This window comes from Aethalodelphis obliquidens, unplaced genomic scaffold, assembly GCF_003676395.1.
Source record: "Aethalodelphis obliquidens isolate GAN/ISIS:26980383/991018 unplaced genomic scaffold, ASM367639v1 scaffold69, whole genome shotgun sequence".
Lineage (NCBI taxonomy): Eukaryota > Metazoa > Chordata > Mammalia > Artiodactyla > Delphinidae > Aethalodelphis > Aethalodelphis obliquidens.
In genome coordinates, this window is record NW_020838013.1 from 3,996,984 (window position 1) to 4,015,385 (window position 18,402).

General features: G+C 50.7%; 1 protein-coding gene across 1 annotated transcript; it reads left to right on the top strand.

Annotated features, from left to right (window-relative positions):
- Positions 1–15: 15 nt before the first annotated feature.
- Positions 16–13,300, top strand: CCS (copper chaperone for superoxide dismutase). The gene is made up of 8 exons (XM_027090729.1): positions 16–145; positions 464–536; positions 7,018–7,155; positions 7,360–7,537; positions 8,127–8,187; positions 12,658–12,735; positions 12,807–12,910; positions 12,992–13,300. Exons 1-8 carry the CDS (start codon positions 107–109, stop codon positions 13,143–13,145), a joined length of 825 nt encoding a protein of 274 aa, XP_026946530.1. The 5' UTR covers positions 16–106; the 3' UTR covers positions 13,146–13,300.
- Positions 13,301–18,402: the final 5,102 nt, after the last annotated feature.

Here is an 18,402-nt window from a genome sequence, read left to right on the forward strand (position 1 = left end):
GCGGGGCAAGGAGTGGCTTCCGGGGCTCCGCCTCTCCCGACGCGTCTCAGGGTTGGCGCCACAGGACCTGGACAGTTCGAGTCCTCCGGTGGTGACTGCGTTCGGGATGGCATCGGACTCGGGGGACCGCGGGACTACCTGCACGGTGAGGGTCGAGGCCTCGTGTGGGAGCCTCGCAGGGGCGAGAGCTTCGGCCCCTGGGGTGATCGTTAACTTGAGAATGGGGGAAGGAGCGTACACCTGGGTTGGGGCCTGGGATCCAGGCTGGAATGTGAGAGTAGCAGGGCCCTTGGCGTTAATGTTGAGGGGTGTTGCTCTTGGAATGATCGTGAGTGATAATGAAGGCGCTTGAGGAGGGGTCACGTGGGGCGTTACTCCAGGCCTTTGGGGGTGGTCGCAGGGAAGGTAGTGAAACAGGGTCACGCAAGAAGGTTCCCTAGCTCTCATCGGCCCGTCCTTGCAGCTGGAGTTCGCGGTGCAGATGACCTGTCAGAGCTGCGTGGACGCGGTGCGCACGTCCCTGCAAGGGATAGCAGGTAAGAACCTGCTTAACCAGATTAACTTTTCAGTGCGCAGTCAGGAGGCCTCTGGGAGGGGCAGGCAAATCTCTTAGACCAACCCTACTCCCATTTACAGATGCAGAAATTGAGACCTGGAGAGAGGAAGGAACGTTCTCAGAGTCACACAGGGACCCAGAGGCGGAGTCTAGAGTGCAGGTCTCAGGCCTGCCCTGCCGGATTCTTCTACTGGCTCTGCCTGCCCTTCTGGTGTCTTAAACCTCCAGTGCCTGGAGGGTGAGGAGGGAGGCAGAGCGTAGTCCCCCCCTACAGGGGTTTTCCCTGGAATACAGGCAGTTCTTGCTTGAGAAACAAAATAATCTTGACAAAGCAAACAGCAGCCCTAGCCATGTTCCATCTTAGGCGGCCCTGATTCTTTTTTTTTTTATTTTGGCTGCTTTAGGTCTTCATTGCTGCACTTTCTCTAGTTGCAGCGAGCGGGGGAGGTGCGCGGGCTTATTGCCGTGGCTTTTCTTGTTGCGGAGCACGGGCTCTAGGGCGCGGGCTTCAGTAGTTGTGGCACGTGGGCTCAGTAGTTGTGGCGCACAGGCTTAGTTGCTCTGCGGCATGTGGGATCTTCCCGGACCAAGGATTGAACCCATGTCCCCTGCATTGGCAGGCAGATTCTTAACTACTGCGCCATCAGGGAAGTCCGGCCCTGATTCTTAAAAGCCAGCTAGCCGGTCTGGAGGTGACCAGGCACAATCGGAAAGATCTGAGAAGGCAGAGCCACCAGCATGGCCATGGGAACTGCCTGTCTTTGATTCTGTCAAATGTTTATCCAGTCATTCAGGTATAGACCAGACACTGGGGGCTTTTTAGGGAAAAGTGTTCACAAATGTTTCAGGCACAGCCTCTGCCCTCAGGTAACATGAGCACACAAGCATTGCGCTGGGAAGAGCAGTTCTTGGAGGAGCTGCCATGTGATGGCTTCTGAAACTGGGACATTGGTGGCACTTGGCTCTGTATAAGGCAGCAGTGTGTCCTAGGTCTTCGGGGTATGTGCTCTAGAGTCAGACTGTTTGGGTTCAAATCCCCCCTTTGCCACTTAATGGCACTAAGACCTCGTGCATGTTACTTTTTGTGTCTGTTTCTTCAGTGTTTAAATGGGCAAGGTAATGGAAGCTACCCCAGAGGTTCATTGTGAAGAGTAAATTAGTTAATACATGTAAAAGCACTTTAGAAAGGTCTTTGGCATGTAGTGAGAGCCCACTAAATCTTAGGAATTATGAGAGGCAGGGCTTATAGGTGGTAAGCTGGTTGGGCAGAGGCATGAGGGGACAAAACTTTTTTTTTTTTTTTTGGCTGCACCGTGCGTCATGTGGGATCTTAGTTCCCCCACCAGGTATCGAACCTGTGCCCCCTGCAGTGGAAGCGCAGGGTCTTAACCACTGGACCGCCAGGGAAGTCCCTGATCTTTTTTAAGTTGTTCAAACTGGCTTATTTAGGGGTTCCATTTTCACTCCTCAATAGATTTTATGTATTTCTCATATGCTTCCTCACCCATTAGTTCATCTAGTTCTGAGGTGTTCCTCAATGTCATCTCGATCAGCCAACCATCTTCATAACATTTGTGGACAAGTCCTGGATTTTCTGCAAGAGCTTCATTCATTTCAGTTACTTCTCCTGATAGAGGAGACTAGAGTTCACTAGCAGCTCTCACACTTTCCAAAGCACCAAACTGCTCTTGTTGGTTCAGTTTTGTCCCAACTTCAGGCAGACTACAGTAAACAACATCTCCCAAAGCGTCCTGTGCAAAATTGTTGATTCCCACTGTTCCAACACCATTTCACTTTGTTAGCCATTCATGTTTGCCCATGAATCTTATGCATAGAGAGCAGAGCGGGGCTGGTGCGCAGCGGCCGGGCAGCACCTGCCCTCAGCCCCCAGAGCGCTTGGTGCTGGCTTCCAGTGCCATGTTTGCAGAGGGGGACAGATCCTAAAGCTGGGTTTGCTTTGACTATGTGTTTGGGAATGAGGGGTGAGTGTCTGAGAAAACTGAGCCATTCCACTGAGAGTGGAGTGTTCTGACCAAAGCTTTCCAAAGCTGTTGGACTCTACCTCCTGTAAAACATTCTTACTGGGAGAGCAGACAGCTGGACTTCTGTTGGACATAGGGCAGTTTTTAGCCCTCTGCAGTTTCTTAGAGACCAGATAAAGACTTCTGGTGACTACATTTTCTGGTCTGGGTAACTGGAAGCAGCTTGGCTTTCTCATGGGCTGGCTTCCCAGTTGCAGAGAGGGAGACAGAAAGAGTGATCGGGTGATTTGCCCTCTCCAGGAGGCCTGGGCTTTGGGGAAGAAGGCTCTGCTCTCCTCCTAGGGGTAAGTGGGAGGACCTCCCAGCCCAAGGCTCACTTCCTTGAACTCTTATCACCCACCCTAGAGTCCCCTACGGCCTTATCTTTTCTCCCTCTCTGGGCTCTGAGCTAAACAGGTACTACTGGCCAGGCCACACTCCACACCAGCCAAACCGAACTGCTGCTCAGCTGGGGAGCCAGCCTTCTTGGTTCAGACTCAGGTCAAAGTTTTGGGAATTGCAGTCACAAGGAGCTTCCCACTGGGGCCCTCCCACTTTCGGTGCAGAGAAGCAGCTCTTCTTAGGAGACCCCAGAGCAGCAACCTACCTGTGCCAAAGCCAGTCCATCAGAAAGTCTTGTCTGCTGTGTCTAAAACTCTTTTTCTGTACTTTGGGCTTCACACCAAACCAGACCACCTCACCTCACCACAACCCACACGAGAACCTCATCTTTGGGCTCTCTGTTGCCCTTTTCGATAGGTTCTTCACATAGAAACCAGAGTGATTTTTTTCCTTTTTTATTTTCAATTATTTTATTTTTTGGCTGCACCGCGTGGCTCGTGGGATCTTAGTTCCCCAACCCGCTGGTCGAACCTGCACCCTTGGCAGTGAAAGCCTAACCACCGGACCGCCAGGAAATTGCTAAGAATGATTTTTTAAATCATACATCAGATGTTGTCGCTGCTCTGCTTAAAATCCTGTGAAAGTCCTAATATTTAAGAGCTTCCCATAGGCCAGGCACTGTTCTAAGTGCTCTATGTGAGATAACTCGTTTAGGCCTTCAGTAGCCTGCTGAAGTAGGTCGTATTGTTATCTCCATTTGTAGAGGAAGAAACTGAAAAGAAAACAAAGGTTGAGTAAGCTAAGGCCACACAGCTAGTAGGTGGCAGACTCAGAATTTCAACTCCAGAGCCCACACCCTCAACCACTGTACTCTGTGGCCTCTGCCAATGGCCTCCCCTTGCATTAAAATTAAATTCCAGATTCTTTCCTGTTGCCTGCAGGGCTTTGTTTCATTGGTCTCCACTTACAACTTTGTATCTTATCATTCTCTTTACTCCAGCTCCAGCCACTGGGCCTTTCTCTTCCTAGAACACGTAGCTGTTGTTCCTGCCTCAGGGTCTTTGCCCAAACTGTACCCTCTGCTGGAATGCTCTTCCCTGACTACATTCAGGCCTTTGCTTAAAGGCTCAGAGAAACTTTCCTTCACCAGCCTAAGTGGCTCATGCCCCGGTTGTTCCCCGGTACCTGTTTCACTGAGCACACTTTGCCCTATCTGAATCTCCCTGTGCATGTGTTTGATATCCATATTCCTGTGCTGGAACACATGCTGCTTGATGGGGCAGAGACATCACCTGACTTGTTCCCTGCTGCGTCCCTACTGCCTGGAACGGGGCGCGTGATAGGCACTTAGTGTACATTTGTTAAATGAATGAATAGGCAAGTGAATCCCTCACACTGCATGCTTACTTAAGCTCTGGGAGCCTCAGACAATCAATCCTTTGGGGCCCAGTCCTTCTTCCTGTGGGGCAAGGGGACCAAGCATCAGCTCTGGAGTTGGACAGGCTGCCTTCTGAGCTTTGCGATCTCGAGCCAGTTGAGAAGCCCTCCAGCCTCATTTCTTCACTTGCCAGAGGAGGACAGTATCGCTGTCCTGATGTGTGTAAAGCTGAGCACACAGCTCTTGGCATTCCCTAGAGGCTCAGAGTTCCCTGCCGTCCTCCCTACCACTGTGGCATCCAGAGGCACCTCTGGGTGGACCTGGAGCTCCAAGGCTTCACGCTAGGTGGCCCAGGATGAGACATTGTGTTAAGTGACAGGCAGTTGGGTTATTTGGGGGGTTTTCTTCTGGCAGAATTGCCCGGTACTTGCCGGGAGGAGATGGGTGTGTCTGTCTGATTTCTGTTTACAAATTCGGCCCCTCCCCCAACAGTGTCACCGATGGGGCAGGGGATCTGTAGAAGCAAGACCGTGGGACCCTTTGTAACCCCAGGCCAAACAGTCCTGCCTCTTGGGTGCTACCTCCTCCCAGTACCATCTCCCCGTTTTGCCTCGAGTTGGAAGGAATCTGAACAGCTGAGGCTCCTTGTGTGTGCCTCAGGGACTGTTATTCCCATCTCTGCCTGATGGTTAATCCAGGTGTAGTCTTGACTCTCCCACAGCCCATGAGCTCCCTGCGGACTAGGACTGGTGCTTTCCCTGACCCTGGCCTCCTCCAGGCCCAGCACACATTTGTTGAACGAATACAGGGCGGGGGTGGTGGTGGGTGGGGGAACCAAGGATGAAGGGAATGCAGACAGTCAGTGCAGCCTTCAGTTCACACAGCATTGGCTCAGCAGAGGGACATGCCTCGCTTAACCTGTCTTCTGGGCTGCCCAGGGCTCCCGGCTCCCATGGGCTCTACCCTGCCAGAGCAACAGACACACTTACTAAGATCAGAGCAGAATGGTTATAAGCTCCACAGGTGAGATCATCCCTCAGAGTTCCCAGCCATCCCCTGTGCTCTGGCTCAGGATTCAAGAGTTCTCTTAAAAGGCTTATGAGCCCTGAACATCTGAATGAAAGAGAAGCCCCTTCTCGTCCTTCTTTGAGGTGGCTCGATGGCCCTCAAAACTGAGCATGTGTCAGAATCGTCCCGCAGGTTGTGTATACACCAGGGTGGCTTCAGGGATTTGGAGGGCAGTTGAGACCCTCTGACTTTTGAACCTGACCCTTGTGGACCACACAGAGCTCCTGCCCACACAGAGGATTGTAATCGGTGCAGCATGAGTTACATAGGAGAAGTGGGAACTGCCACAGGAGGATGGAGGAGGGGGCGCCAAGCCAGCCTGGAGGCTGGAGCTGCTTCTCAGGGTGAGCAGTATTCAGGTGAAGTGCTCGGGCTCTGGAGCTAGGCTGCCTGGGATGAGTTCCAGTCCTACCATTCACTACAACGTGACTTGGAGCAAGTTGCTTAACTTCTCTATGCCTCAGTTTTCTCATCTGTAAAGTGGGGATAATAGTGCCCAACTCACAGGGTTACTGCATTAATACAGGTAAAGTACGAAAAAGCCCACAGTGCATGTTCAGTAAATGTTAGCTTTCAGGACAGTGGTGATAGCCCCCTCTTTTTTATGTGTGCCAGCTTTATTGAAATATTCATATATCATAAAATTCATCCATTAAAGTATACAGTTCAGTGGTTTTTAGTATATTCACAGAGTTGTGCAACCATTACCACTATCAGTTTTCTATTTCATCACCTTATGAAGAAAATTGTACCTTTCAGCTATCACCCTCCTACTCCCCTACCCACTAATCTACTTTCTGTCTCTATAGATTTACCTCTTCTGGGTATTTCATCCAGAATGACATCATCTAATATGTGCTCTTTGTGACTGGCTTTTACTTAGCATAATGTTTTTAAGGGTCATCCACATTGTAGCATGTATCAGTGCTGAATGCCTTTTTATGGCTGAATAGTATTCCATTGCATGGGTACACGTTTTGTTTATCCACTCATCATTTGATGGGCTTTGGGGCTGTTTTCACCTTTTGACTATCATGAGTAATGTGGCTATTGATAGCCCACTTTTATACAAACTTTTTTTTTATTGTTTAATTTTTAAAAATTGAAGTATAGTTGATTTACAATGTTGTGCTGAAACATTTTTAAAAGAACTATCTGTGTTTCAGAAGTTATAAAGAGGGGCTTCCCAGGTGGCGCAGTGGTTGAGAGTCCGCCTGCCGATGCAGGGGACATGGGTTCGTGCCCCGGTCCGGGAAGATCCCACATGCCGCGGAGCGGCTGGGCCCGTGAGCCGTGGCCACTGAGCCTGCACGTCCGGAGCCTGTGCTCCGCGACGGGAGAGGCCACAACAGTGAGAGGCCCGCGTACCGCACAAAAAAAAAAAAAAAAAGTTATAAATAATGCCTCGCATGAAATAAGAATTCACAACACTCCTGGGGGCAAGATGGCATTATCCCCACTTTATTCATAAAGAAACAAACTCAGAGAGGTTAAGGGCCTTACACAGCTAGAAGGCAGCTTCAGAGCTTGCCTCCAGCCATAGGAAGGTTGGTTAAGATGGGGATGGGGAATGGCCCCCTGATTCTCTCTTCCCTGCTCCCAGCACAGGGGTGCCAGCCCTCTGCTGCCCACTGTCTCCTGTCTTCTCCCAGGTGTCCAGAGTGTGGAGGTGCAGTTGGAGAACCAGATGGTCCTGGTACAGACCACCCTGCCCAGCCAGGAGGTGCAGGCCCTTCTAGAAGGCACTGGGAGGCAGGCGGTACTCAAGGGCATGGGCAGTGGCCTGTTCCGTGAGTAACCTTGGCCTTGGCCTCTCTGGGAGGGAGGTGGCCTGGGTGTGGTACAGATCCAACCATGGCCTTTGGGGGCTCGGGTTGGCGTGGCTTTAGGGACCCCGCGAAGTTATGGGGGCTCTCTCCACGTCATTTCCAAGTTGATAAATGGGTGGGGCTGGGTGAGGTGACGAGCCAGCCCTGGTGTTTAATACCTTACAGAGAATCTGGGGGCAGCAGTGGCCATTCTCGGGGGGCCTGGCCCTGTGCAGGGAGTGGTGCACTTCCTACAGCTGACCCCTGAGCGCTGCCTCATCGAGGGGACCATTGACGGCCTGCAGCCTGGGCTGCACGGACTGCACGTCCATGAGTTCGGAGACCTCACAAAGAACTGCAACAGGTGAGTCCTCTGTAACATCCCTGTAGCATCCTTATTGCCCCAGTTGTGCACCCACATAAGTGCAGGGGGCTGTGTTCAGCTTTTTACACACTCTTTCACGTTTGATCCTCACAAGTACCCTGGGAGGCATATACACAAAGGCCCAGTCTACAGATGAGAAAACTGAGACTTAAAAAGGTTAAATGACTTGTCAAAGACCCTAGAGCATGTAAATGGTAGAGTGGGGATTTGAACCAAAATCTGACCTAGACACTCCTGCTCATAGCCACCTTACTGCCTCCGAGATGGAAGGTGACTCCTGGACACGGGAGAGTCAGGTCTCCATGTCATGGTGTTTGTCATGCTGTCATGCCATTAGTTGTTTACTCATCTGTGTCTCGCCTGGAAGCTTATTGAGGGCAGGTCCCATGACTGATTCTTCTTAGTGCCCTCAACTCAGAGCCTGGCACAGAGTGGGCCTGTGTGTTGAATGAGTGGATGAATGAATAAGTGAGTGAATGAATAAATGAAACAAATGTAAAGTAAGAGGATGGATCACCTGGCCTGTGAGCTATTGTTTCACTGCCCACCTGCTATCTTTCCTTCTTAGCTGTGGGGACCACTTTAACCCTGATGGAATGTCTCATGGGGGTCCCCAGGACTCTGACCGGGTAAGTGAAAGCCCAGAATCCTAACCACTAGGCCACCAGGGAATTCCCCGACCAGGTAAGTATTCTTTTTAGGCTGAGAGAGAACCCAAGGTCTCAGAGGCAGGGCACGCAGCTCTTGGGGCCTGAAAGTATGATTCCTTTTTGTTGGGGTCTTTTTCCCTCACTTTTTTGGTTCCATTTAGAAACATTTATTGACACTTTCTGTGTTGAAGGCCTGCTCCCTAAGACTCACAGTCTGGTGAGGGAGACACTGAGAACTCCTTGGTTGCAGTGCAGTGAGAGAATCCTTGCAGGAGCCTGCCGGAGGCCCTGGGAGCCCAGAGCAAGCTCCTGACCCAGCCCGAGGGGCACATGCAATGGGAGAAAGCTTCCTGGAGAAGGTGATGGTGTGGAAGTTAAAGGTTTTACCTAAACTAGAAAGGCCATCCCAGAACTTCTCTGGTGGTCCAGTGGTTAAGACTCCTCACTTCCACTGCGGAGGACATGGGTTCGATCCTTCATTGGGGAAGTTCCGCATGCCTCATGGTGTGGCCAAAAAAAAAAAACAAAAAAAAAAACAAAACGCTGTCCCTGACGCTGCAGCTCCTGGCCCTGGAGTTTAATTTTACACCAGAGAATTGTTTCCCCATCAGCAGTGAGTCACATGCTGCCTTAATGATTCTTGCCTTATCTGAGTACTACTTGTTCTGTTAGTTACTCAATGTTTTTATTTAAATTGATTTTTTTCCCCTTAGGTAAATTTAGTTATTTTTAACATTTTAATCTATCACTGAAGGTTTCAAACAAGTTCTAAAAGTGGAGAAACTAGAGTCCCGAACCCCCATGTCCCTGTCACCCAGTTACCAACTCGTGGCCAGTCCTGCTTCATCTACCCCCCGACCCTTCTCCACCATTATTTTGAAGAAAATCAAGACATCATTCATGTAATTAAGGTAGATTTATTTTTAACAAGAAACTTGATATGGCCACAGAAAATAAGAAACCAGTACTTCTAGCCCCAAGAGGAGGATCATTGTGAAGGTACATCAGTGCAGACCTAAAACGTGTCATTAGGGTCCTGCCAGGGACTACGGCCTGCTTTACCGTTGTCAGGGTGATTAGTGAATGTCAGAGAGGCATTAAAGACGTTTTAACACCAAGCTGACATTTTGTCCTGGATGTCGTGCCAGGAGGACGGCCTCCTCTCTCAGTGATGGGATGTTTCCTGACGCCCTGTCCACACACACCTGATTCCGTCTCCTCCGCCTGCGGGGCTATGTGTTCCCCTCCTCAGGGATTCAGAGGGGATCAGCCTCTGAGCCACACACCAGGCCGCTTGCTCCTCCGCCCAGTCCTGGAAACGCCTCCCGCTCCTTAATCTTCCTACCGCAAAAGACCCCAACACCCGGCACAGCAAAAAGTGCCAGGTGTGAGCAGCAGACGTCCCAAAGGGAAACAAGATAAAGCAGAAGTGGCTCTTCTTGCTGCTTGCTCGTCAGCCCCGTCACACAGCCCCACCCACCCGTGTGCAGGGGAGGGCAAACAAATGAAAACATGGTGTGTGTTTCTTAATTCATGTAAGTGATTTTTGTTTTTTTGGACTTTTGACAGCTCTGTCACATTTCTAGTGATCAAAGTTTTTACTCCTCGCCCCCCGCCCCCTGGGTCCATTGCATAGTGTCATACTTGCGTTCTGTGTGTCAGTTATCTATTGCCGAGAGTCAAATTACTCCAAACTTAGGGTTTTTTGTTTTTTTGTTTTTTGTTTTTTTTGCGGTACGCGGGCCTCTCACTGTTGTGGCCTCTCCCGTTGTGGAGCACAGGCTCTGGACGCGCAGGCTCAGCAGCCATGGCTCACGGGCCCAGCTGCTCTGTGGCATGTGGGATCTTCCCGGACCGGGGCACGAACCCGTGTCCCCTGCATCGGCAGGCGGACTCTCAACCACTGCGCCACCAGGGAAGCCCTTTGGGTTTTTTTTTGGCCAAGCTGCTCGGCTTGTGCAGATATTAGCTCCCCAACCAGGGATCGAACCCACAGCAGTGAAAGCGCCAAGTCCTAACCACTGGACCACCAGGGAACTCCCAGGTTTAAAACAAACAACAAGCATTTGTCATCTCACAGTTTCTCTGGGGTAGGAATTCGGGTATAGCTTAGCTGGGGACCTCTGTCTTCGGGTCTCTCAAGGCTCGATGTGGGGAGGACCGACTTCCACACGAGCTCATGTTGCTGTTGGCCGGCCTCAGGGCCTCCCTGGCTGTTGGCCAGAGACATCAGTCCTTTGCCAGGTGGGCCTCTCCCTAGGCCAGTGCACAGCACAGCAGCTGGCTGCCGTCAGAGCAAGTGAGAGAGAGAAGGCGTCCAAGACTGAAGCCACGCTCCTTTTGTAACGTAAGCTTGGAGGTGACGCCAGGTCCAGCCCACCCTTGTGGTGGAGCACACAGGGTGTGAATCCAGGGGGTGCATCTTAGAGGCAGTCTTCCTCATTGAAGCCTTGAAAGGTGCTGAGCAGGAATCAGGCAGGTGAAGAAGGGAGAGTGGGAATGGAGGCTCAACAGGGGACGCCCCGTAGACAAAGCCCTGGAGGCTTGAACCGGCAAGAAGGAGGTCTGGGAACTGGCAGCCCTATGCCTCTTAGGAAGTGGAGTTTCTGAAGGGCAGAAGACCCCCTCGTGACCCGTGCCTCGGCCTGGGCCCCTCCCGGGGAGGGCATCTGAAGGGGCTGGGACCAGCTGCTGTCTTGTACCCGAGCCCTCGGTATAGGCAGAGGAAGACTTGAGCAAGAGCTACATGTCCAAGGAGCCATGATGACTGGCATGTTCCTTTTGGATTTCAGCGTCTGGTTTTGTCCAGACAGAAGTGAATTCAGTGTGGGGATTTATGTCCAAGCCTGGTTGTCCCTTTGCACATCTCCTAACTGGTTTCTAAGCTTCCTTCCCTTCTCTCCCCATCTACCTCCAGTCCTTTCCCTTCATGCACGGTATCAGAGGAATTGTTCCAAAGCATGGAGTGACAAGGTCACACCCCTGCCTGAAACCTTTCTTAACTCCCCAGTACCCAAGGGGACAGATCTCACGTGGCTACTTGGTGTGACGTTCAGTGCCACCTGGCCCAGTTCCACCCACCCGTGTGCAGGGGAGGGACTAGAAAGCCTGCGTCTCCTGACCCTCTGCTGCTGGCTCGTGCCTCTGAGCCACACACCAGGCCGCTTGCTCCTCTGCCCAGTCCTGGAAACACCTCCCCCGCCTTTATCTTCCTACCGCAAAAGGCCCCAACACCCGGCACAGCAAAAAGTGCCAGGTGTGAGCAGCAGACATCCCAAAGGGAAACAAGATAAAGCAGAAGTGGCTCTTCTTGCTGCTTGCTCGTCAGCCCCGTCACACAGTGACATGCTTTGTGACCCTGCTTTGCGGCAAGGCCATGTGTACCAGCCCATGTTGGCTCAGGCTCTTACTTCTGCCCAAGTGTCAGGTTGGGGGCAATTTATTTGCACAGACAGACGTGGGTCTCTGGGACTCATCAGTAGGGCCTTGTCACCAGGAAACACACTCACTATTGTGCTAACCCTATGTTTTGTAATCACTAGTCTGTTCCATGTCTGTCTCCTCACCATGCTCTGAACCCCTTGAGGGGTGTTGACCACATATACACCATCACCTCCCACCCTGCCTGGCAGAGGGTATCTGATGTAGGCGGAGCTCAGTAGCTGTGTTAGGACATTTTTAAATATATATATTTATTTATTTATTTGGCTGCACTGGGTCTTAGGTGGGGCGTGCGGGATCTCTTTAGTTGCGGTGTGCAGGATCTTTTTAGTTGTGGCATGCGGGATCTTTAGCTGCAACATGCAGGATCTAGTTCCCTGACCAGGGATCAAACCCGGGCCTCCTGCATTGGGAGCGCAGAGTCTTAGCCACTGGACCAGCAGGGAAGTCCCAGGACATTTTTATTACCTTCAAGGGAGAAGGTGGGCAGAACCAGGTGTTGGGGGCAGGAGACGCCCTTTGCCCCTGTGTTTCTTCTTTTCCTGGAGGCCGGACGTCAGGGAAGGGATGCTGGCTGCCTCTGATGGTCAAGAAGCCAAGCTTGGCCAACTTAAGCCCAGGGGAACTGCAGACTACCAGGGGCTCACAGAGTCATCGGGAGGCTGGAGAAGTGGGCTTGGAAAAGAGCAGGAACCAGGCTAGATTCTGAGGCTTGGATGCAGACTGGGCAGCAGCCTTGTAGGAGAAGCAGCCTGGTCTAGTGACATGACTTCCTAGGGAGGGAGTCACTGGCCGTTTTCAGCGTGCTGTCATTCAGCGTGCCCAGGATTTTAGTTCCAGGGAGAGAGAGTCCAGTTTCCTTCCTTGTGTCCTGGGCCGTCCCTTCATCCTACCAGACTGGACCCATAGGAGGACACTGGTACTTTGAGGAAGGGGACCCAGATACTGGGAAGCCAGAAGTTAGCAGCCATGTCCCACGTGCCCTTTCCCCCCCGGGTCTCATTGCAGCACCGTGGAGACCTAGGGAACATCCACGCTGAAGCTGATGGCCGAGCCGTCTTCAGGATAGAGGATGAGAGGCTGAAGGTGAGGTGGAAAAGAAGGTGGGGACCTTTCCTAACAGGTCCACTGTCTGAGGTCTTTGTCTCCCCTCAAAGGTGTGTGATGTGATTGGCCGAAGCCTGGTCGTCGATGAGGGAGAAGACGACCTGGGCCGGGGTGGCCATCCCTTGTCCAGGATCACAGGGAACTCAGGAGAGGGGTGAGTGCTCTGCCCGCAGTGCCCGCGGAGACCGGGAGGGGCCAGGCAAGTTCTCATCTCAACCCCACTGCTCTTCCGCAGGTTGGCCTGTGGCATCATCGCACGCTCTGCTGGCCTTTTCCAGAACCCCAAGCAGATCTGCTCCTGCGACGGGCTCACCATCTGGGAGGAGCGAGGCCGGCCCATCGCTGGCGACGGGCGAAAGCAGCCCGCCAGTCCCCCCGCCCACCTCTGAGCACAGCCTCAGCCTCGCGTCTGTCACTGTCCTCCCTGCTGAGCACTTCCAGAGGGAGGCCCTGCTCACCCAGTCCTAGGAGCACTAGTGTGTGGGGTGTGTAGGGGTTGCTGTGATCTTCCCTTGGCAAATTAAAGTTTTATTTTCATATGGAACTTGGTGTTTTGTCCATGTCCTGTTGTCCCTTAATGGGCTTAATAACCACAGTCCCTCTGCCTCTGTCCTCCCTGTCGAGGGCCACCTCTTGGCTTTAGAGGCAAAGAAAACTGGATTCAAAGCCAACCAGTTCCTGAGGGCTGTATCCTTCTCCTCAGGGTCAGAGTGAAGGACCATAGCAGACATATTTCTGTTTGTGGCCTGTCCCCCTCCCTTCACTATGGCCAGTTGGAACCAAAATGGACACCTGACCCACACAGGGCCTTGCTTTCCCAGAGAAATCAAAGTGGATCCAGCTTTAGTTTCTCCCTGGGGTTGGATCTGTAACATGGGAATATGGGAGCTGTGGGTGGGCCTCTTCTCCCTGCATTATGGACCGAGTATCAGAAAAAGCCCATCGGCTGAGGAGGAAGAATGAGGCAGATGCACAGGGAGAACCTAAGAGTCGCAGGAGGATGCCAGATGCTCCAGAGTCTGCACTTTGGGCCTTTCCTGAGGCCAGCGACCTCCTGATCTGGGAGTCAAGAGACCATCCCCCCACCAATGCATCATCACCCACTTTCTAAAAAAAGTTAATGTGGCTTGAGTTGATTTCCTTACTCGCAAGTAAAAGACTCTTAATTAATCGAGTAAATAAAGTGTTTGGCACAGGGCCTGGCACAGGGTAAGTTAAGGGAGCAGGGCCTGTGATTCTGAGGCCAAATGCGGCCCCTGGAGGCAGACCCAGCCAGGCTCCCCTCTCACAGGGATGGCCGATGTCCAAGGACATCGAATTCCTTGGGGAATTGGGGCCGGGAATTCTGGGGCTTCGCAATCATCTGTTGTGCCCCCTGCCCCCACTGGACTGTGTCATGCTTGCTCATCCATGACGAAGCTGCTTTTGTGACATGGTAGGCTGGCAGAGTGCAAACTTTGCCCCTTACACTGCCTGCTTGGAGCAAGGTGGGTGGATTAACAGCCAGCTGGCCTTGGCTTGAGGCACCTGGCTCTGCTCCCATTCCCTGGGCCCTGTCTGTTTCCCTCTCAAGACTGCTGGCTCTGCCTCTAGCCCTGCTCTTTTCTCGCCAAACCTATGCTGGTTGCTTTCCAGCTCCCCCTGGTTCCTGGGGAACCAAGTCCTTTTAAGCCTGGGGCCCGGACTGTGTTTCTCCACCTCAGAATCATTGCAGGAACTCCCCTTGGACTCTGCTCACAGCCAACTCCTGACCTCCTCTCACCTTCATTCTGGAATTCTAGCTGGATTTAACCCATTTATGGCTAAACCGCTCACCATCCCCTGCCACTCTTTTTCTACTCCTAAGGGATCAGTATCCCCATTAACTTTTCTCTCTTCTAAACTCTTAGCCGTGTGGTTTTCAAACTTCGTTTTTAAATCACAGAACACTGTTCAAATACCTTGAAACCCTATCTGTAAAGCAGAAGTGGAACTACAGCCAAAGATGCTTAGCTCTGACTAAGCTTCCCAAAAACCCTGGGGCTTCAGGGAGCACAGGTGGAAAATCTTTGCCAAATTCAGGCATTTTCATGTTCTCTCTCAACTTCTGCCATGTCCACCAACCATCTGTACTACCATTTACCAAATACTATTCTTTAAATTAATTCACTTTTAAACTTACTTAAAAAGGAAAATTTAGGGCTTCCCTGGTGGCGCAGTAGTTGAGAGTCCACCTGCCGATTCAGGGGACACGGGTTTGTGCCCTGGCCCGGGAAGATCCCACACGCCGCAGAGCGGCTGGGCCCGGGAGCCATGGCCACTGAGCTTGCGCTTCCGGAGCCTGTGCTCCGCAACAGGAGAGGCCAGAACAGTGAGAGGCCCGCGTACCACAAAAGGAAAAAAAAGGAAAATTTAATCATATTAGCTAACACCTGTATAATGATGATTAAGTGCCAGACTCTATTCTGAACACTTCACGTGCAGTAATTCATTGAATCCTCATGACAATACTACAAGGTAGGTTCTGTTTTTGTTTTTATTTTTTTCTTGGCCACGCCACGTGGCTCGTGGGATCTTAGTTGGCAGTGAAAGCTCGAGTCCTAACTACTGGACTGCCAGGGAATTCCCAGTAGGTTCTGTTATTATCCTATGTCACAGATGAGAAAAGTGGAACACAGGGTGATTATGTAACTTGCCCAAGATCACACAGCTAGTTACTTGGCCAAGTCTAGATTCAGACCCAGGTGGTCTGGTTCTAAGTCTATATTGGTTCTCAGTGTAAAGTATGGAAAGCAAGAGTCATTTGCCATAAGTAGAAGTTTTCAGGGACTTCCCTGGTGGTCCGGTGGTTAAGACTTGGTGCTTCCACTGCGGGGGGCAGGGGTTCGATCTCTGGTTGGGGAACTAAGATCCCACAAGCCGTGCGGCTCAGCCAAAAAAAGAAAAAGAAAAAAAAACTGTTCCACAAATTGCTCAAAATCATGTGTAACTCCAAGGATTTTTGCACTGTGTCTCAGGGAACCCAGATACTTTCTTTTGCCCCCTGTTCTCTCAGCTGCCCTTTAGCATCTTTCCTCTGCCGCAGCTGCTTTCTCAGTGGCTGCCAGTGCCCAGCCTCATAATCCATGTCTTGGAAACCTCCTATCTCTTCTGCCCTCTTCCCCCTGGGTTTTCACCTTCCGGCATTGCATTCTCAGTTCTGCCTGGGGTTCCACATTGTGGGTTTGTAGAGCTGCTCCTTTTTCCCAAGCGGGAGATCTCCCCAGCTGAATCCTGGTAGAGGGGCCCAGTTGGAGTCACTCTTCAGAGCCGTGGCAGAGCCTCGGCTCAAGGACTCCTGGCCACAGGTGGGGTCCTTGGAAGAGGTGGGGGCCATTATGCGAAGGTAAGTGAAAGTCTGGCTTCTGAAAACCCTTCTCTCTGTTCCTCCTCTGTCTTCTCTGCTTTACCACTACCAGTGGCTCTCAAGTGGGGGCCCTTGTCATCCCTGACCAGAGGCTTGAGCAACACCTGGAAATGTTTGAAATGCAAATTCTGGAGCTTCACTCCAGACTTACTGAATCAGACACTTGGTGAGTGAAGCCTAGGAATCTGTTTTAAAAGCCTTTGGCGGGGTGGGGAGGGATAAACTGGGAGGTTGGGATTGACATATACACACTACTATATATAAAATAGAAAACTAATAAGGACCTACTGTATAGCACAGGGAACTCTACTCAGTGCTCTGTCATGACCTATATGGGAAAAGAATAAAAAAGAGTGGATATATGTATATGTATAACTGATTCACTTTGCTGTACAGCAGAAACTAATGCAACATTGTAAATCAAGTGTACTCCAATAAAAAAATTTAAAAAAAAAGGCTTGTAGGTGATTTTGAGGCAAACTAAAGTTTGAGAACTACTAGTCTCATGTTTTAAAACTGGTTAGGGGGACTTCCCTGGTGACGCAGTGGTTAAGAATCCGCCTGCCAATGCAGGGGACACAGGTTCGAGCCCTGGTCTGGGAAGATCCCACATGCTGAGGAGCGACTAAGTCCATGGGCCACAACTACTGAGCCCGTGTGCCACAACTACTGAAGCCCGCATGCCTACAGCCCATGCTCTGCAACAAGAGAAGCCACTGTAATGAGAAGCCCACGCACCGCAACCAAGAGTAGCCCCCGCTCACCTCAACCAGAGAAAGCCGGTGGGCAGCAATGAAGACCCAACGCGGCCAAAAAAAAAAAAAAACTAGTTAGGGACTTCCCTGGTGGTCCAGTGGTTAAGACTCCAGGCTTCCACTTCAGAGGGCACAAGTTCATTCCCTGGTTGGGGAACTAAGATCCCCCAAGCTGCGGGTCACGGCCAAAGAACAAAACAAAAAAAACAACAACAAAAATACTGGAGCTATGTGTTTTAGGAGTAGAGTCAGGACTATCCTCCAGCCCCCAACATCTTCCCCTCTAATTTAAATACATATATGTCACCTACTTCCAAAAAGGACTTGAGGTATCTTAGCCAGAGACAGAGAGAGAGAGAGAGAGAGAGGAGATTATACCTAAAAACCCTGGTGATGGAAAGCACCATAACAGAGAGAGGGCTGAGCTTTAAGGCCAAGAGCAAAGTGCTCTGGGTTCCCTTGGTCTAATTGCCTAATAATACCGCTAAAAATTTCAGCAGGAGAGAATCCTGTCACTGTGTCTATGATGCATGTTAGTGGTATTGGTGCACCTGAAGAGACTGTGATTACTTCTTTTTTTAAAGTTACTGTGATAGGCTCATAATGCCTCCCCTACCACACACAAATTATCAGGTCCTAATCTCTGGAAGCTGTAAATTTTACCTTATCTGGGAAAAAGGGTCTTGGCAGATATGATTGAGTTACAGATTTTTAGATGAGATTATCCTGGATTACCTCGATGGGCCCTAAATGCAAGCACAGGTATTCTTACAAGAAGAAGGCCCAGGAGGTCCCCCCCACAACCCCCAGCACCACGGGGCATACAGGATCTTAATTCCCCAACCAGGGATGAACTTGTGTCCCCTGCAGTGGAAGCATGGAGTCTTAACCACTGGACCGCCAGGGAAGTCCGGAAAGAAGTTTAATGATGTTGACCTTGGAGACTAGAGTGACGTGGCCACAAGCCTAGGGATGCCAGCGGCCACCAGAAGCTAGCTGGCAGGGACAGTTTATCTCTTAGAGTCTCTGGAGGGCACAAGGCCCTGCTGACACGTTGATTTCAGCCCAGTGCTACTAATTTGGACTTCTAGCCTCCAGAACTGTGAGAGAATAACTTTCTGTTGTTTTAAGCCACCCAGGTTTTTGGTGATCTGTCACGGCAGCCACAGGAAACTAATACAGTTACTATTCAATTGTATTAAAGTAACATACTTAAAGCCTAGCTTTCCTTAAGGCTTTAACTTTACAACGTTTATTGTTCTATCTATGAATCTAGTAAGATAAGAGTTATTATCTTTACCTTTTCTTTGATAAACTCTGGTTGGCTACATTGGACTCCTTTAAATAATCATACCCATCTGCAACTTAAATTCCTTCAAACTGTAAAGAATGGTATTTGTATATTTAATATGTTTAATTTTCTTAAATACCACAGATTCCTAGCCTAAATGTCAACTTCTCAACATACTTCCTAAGTCTTTTTTTCTTTTAAAAATATTCTATTAT

Coding starts and splice junctions, on each gene's coding strand:
- CCS (XM_027090729.1), top strand. CDS start 107: ATGGCATCGGACTCGGGGGACCGCGGGACTACCTGCACG. Junction 146..463: donor ACCGCGGGACTACCTGCACG/GTGAGGGTCGAG, acceptor CCGTCCTTGCAG/CTGGAGTTCGCGGTGCAGAT. Junction 12,736..12,806: donor TAGAGGATGAGAGGCTGAAG/GTGAGGTGGAAA, acceptor CTCCCCTCAAAG/GTGTGTGATGTGATTGGCCG.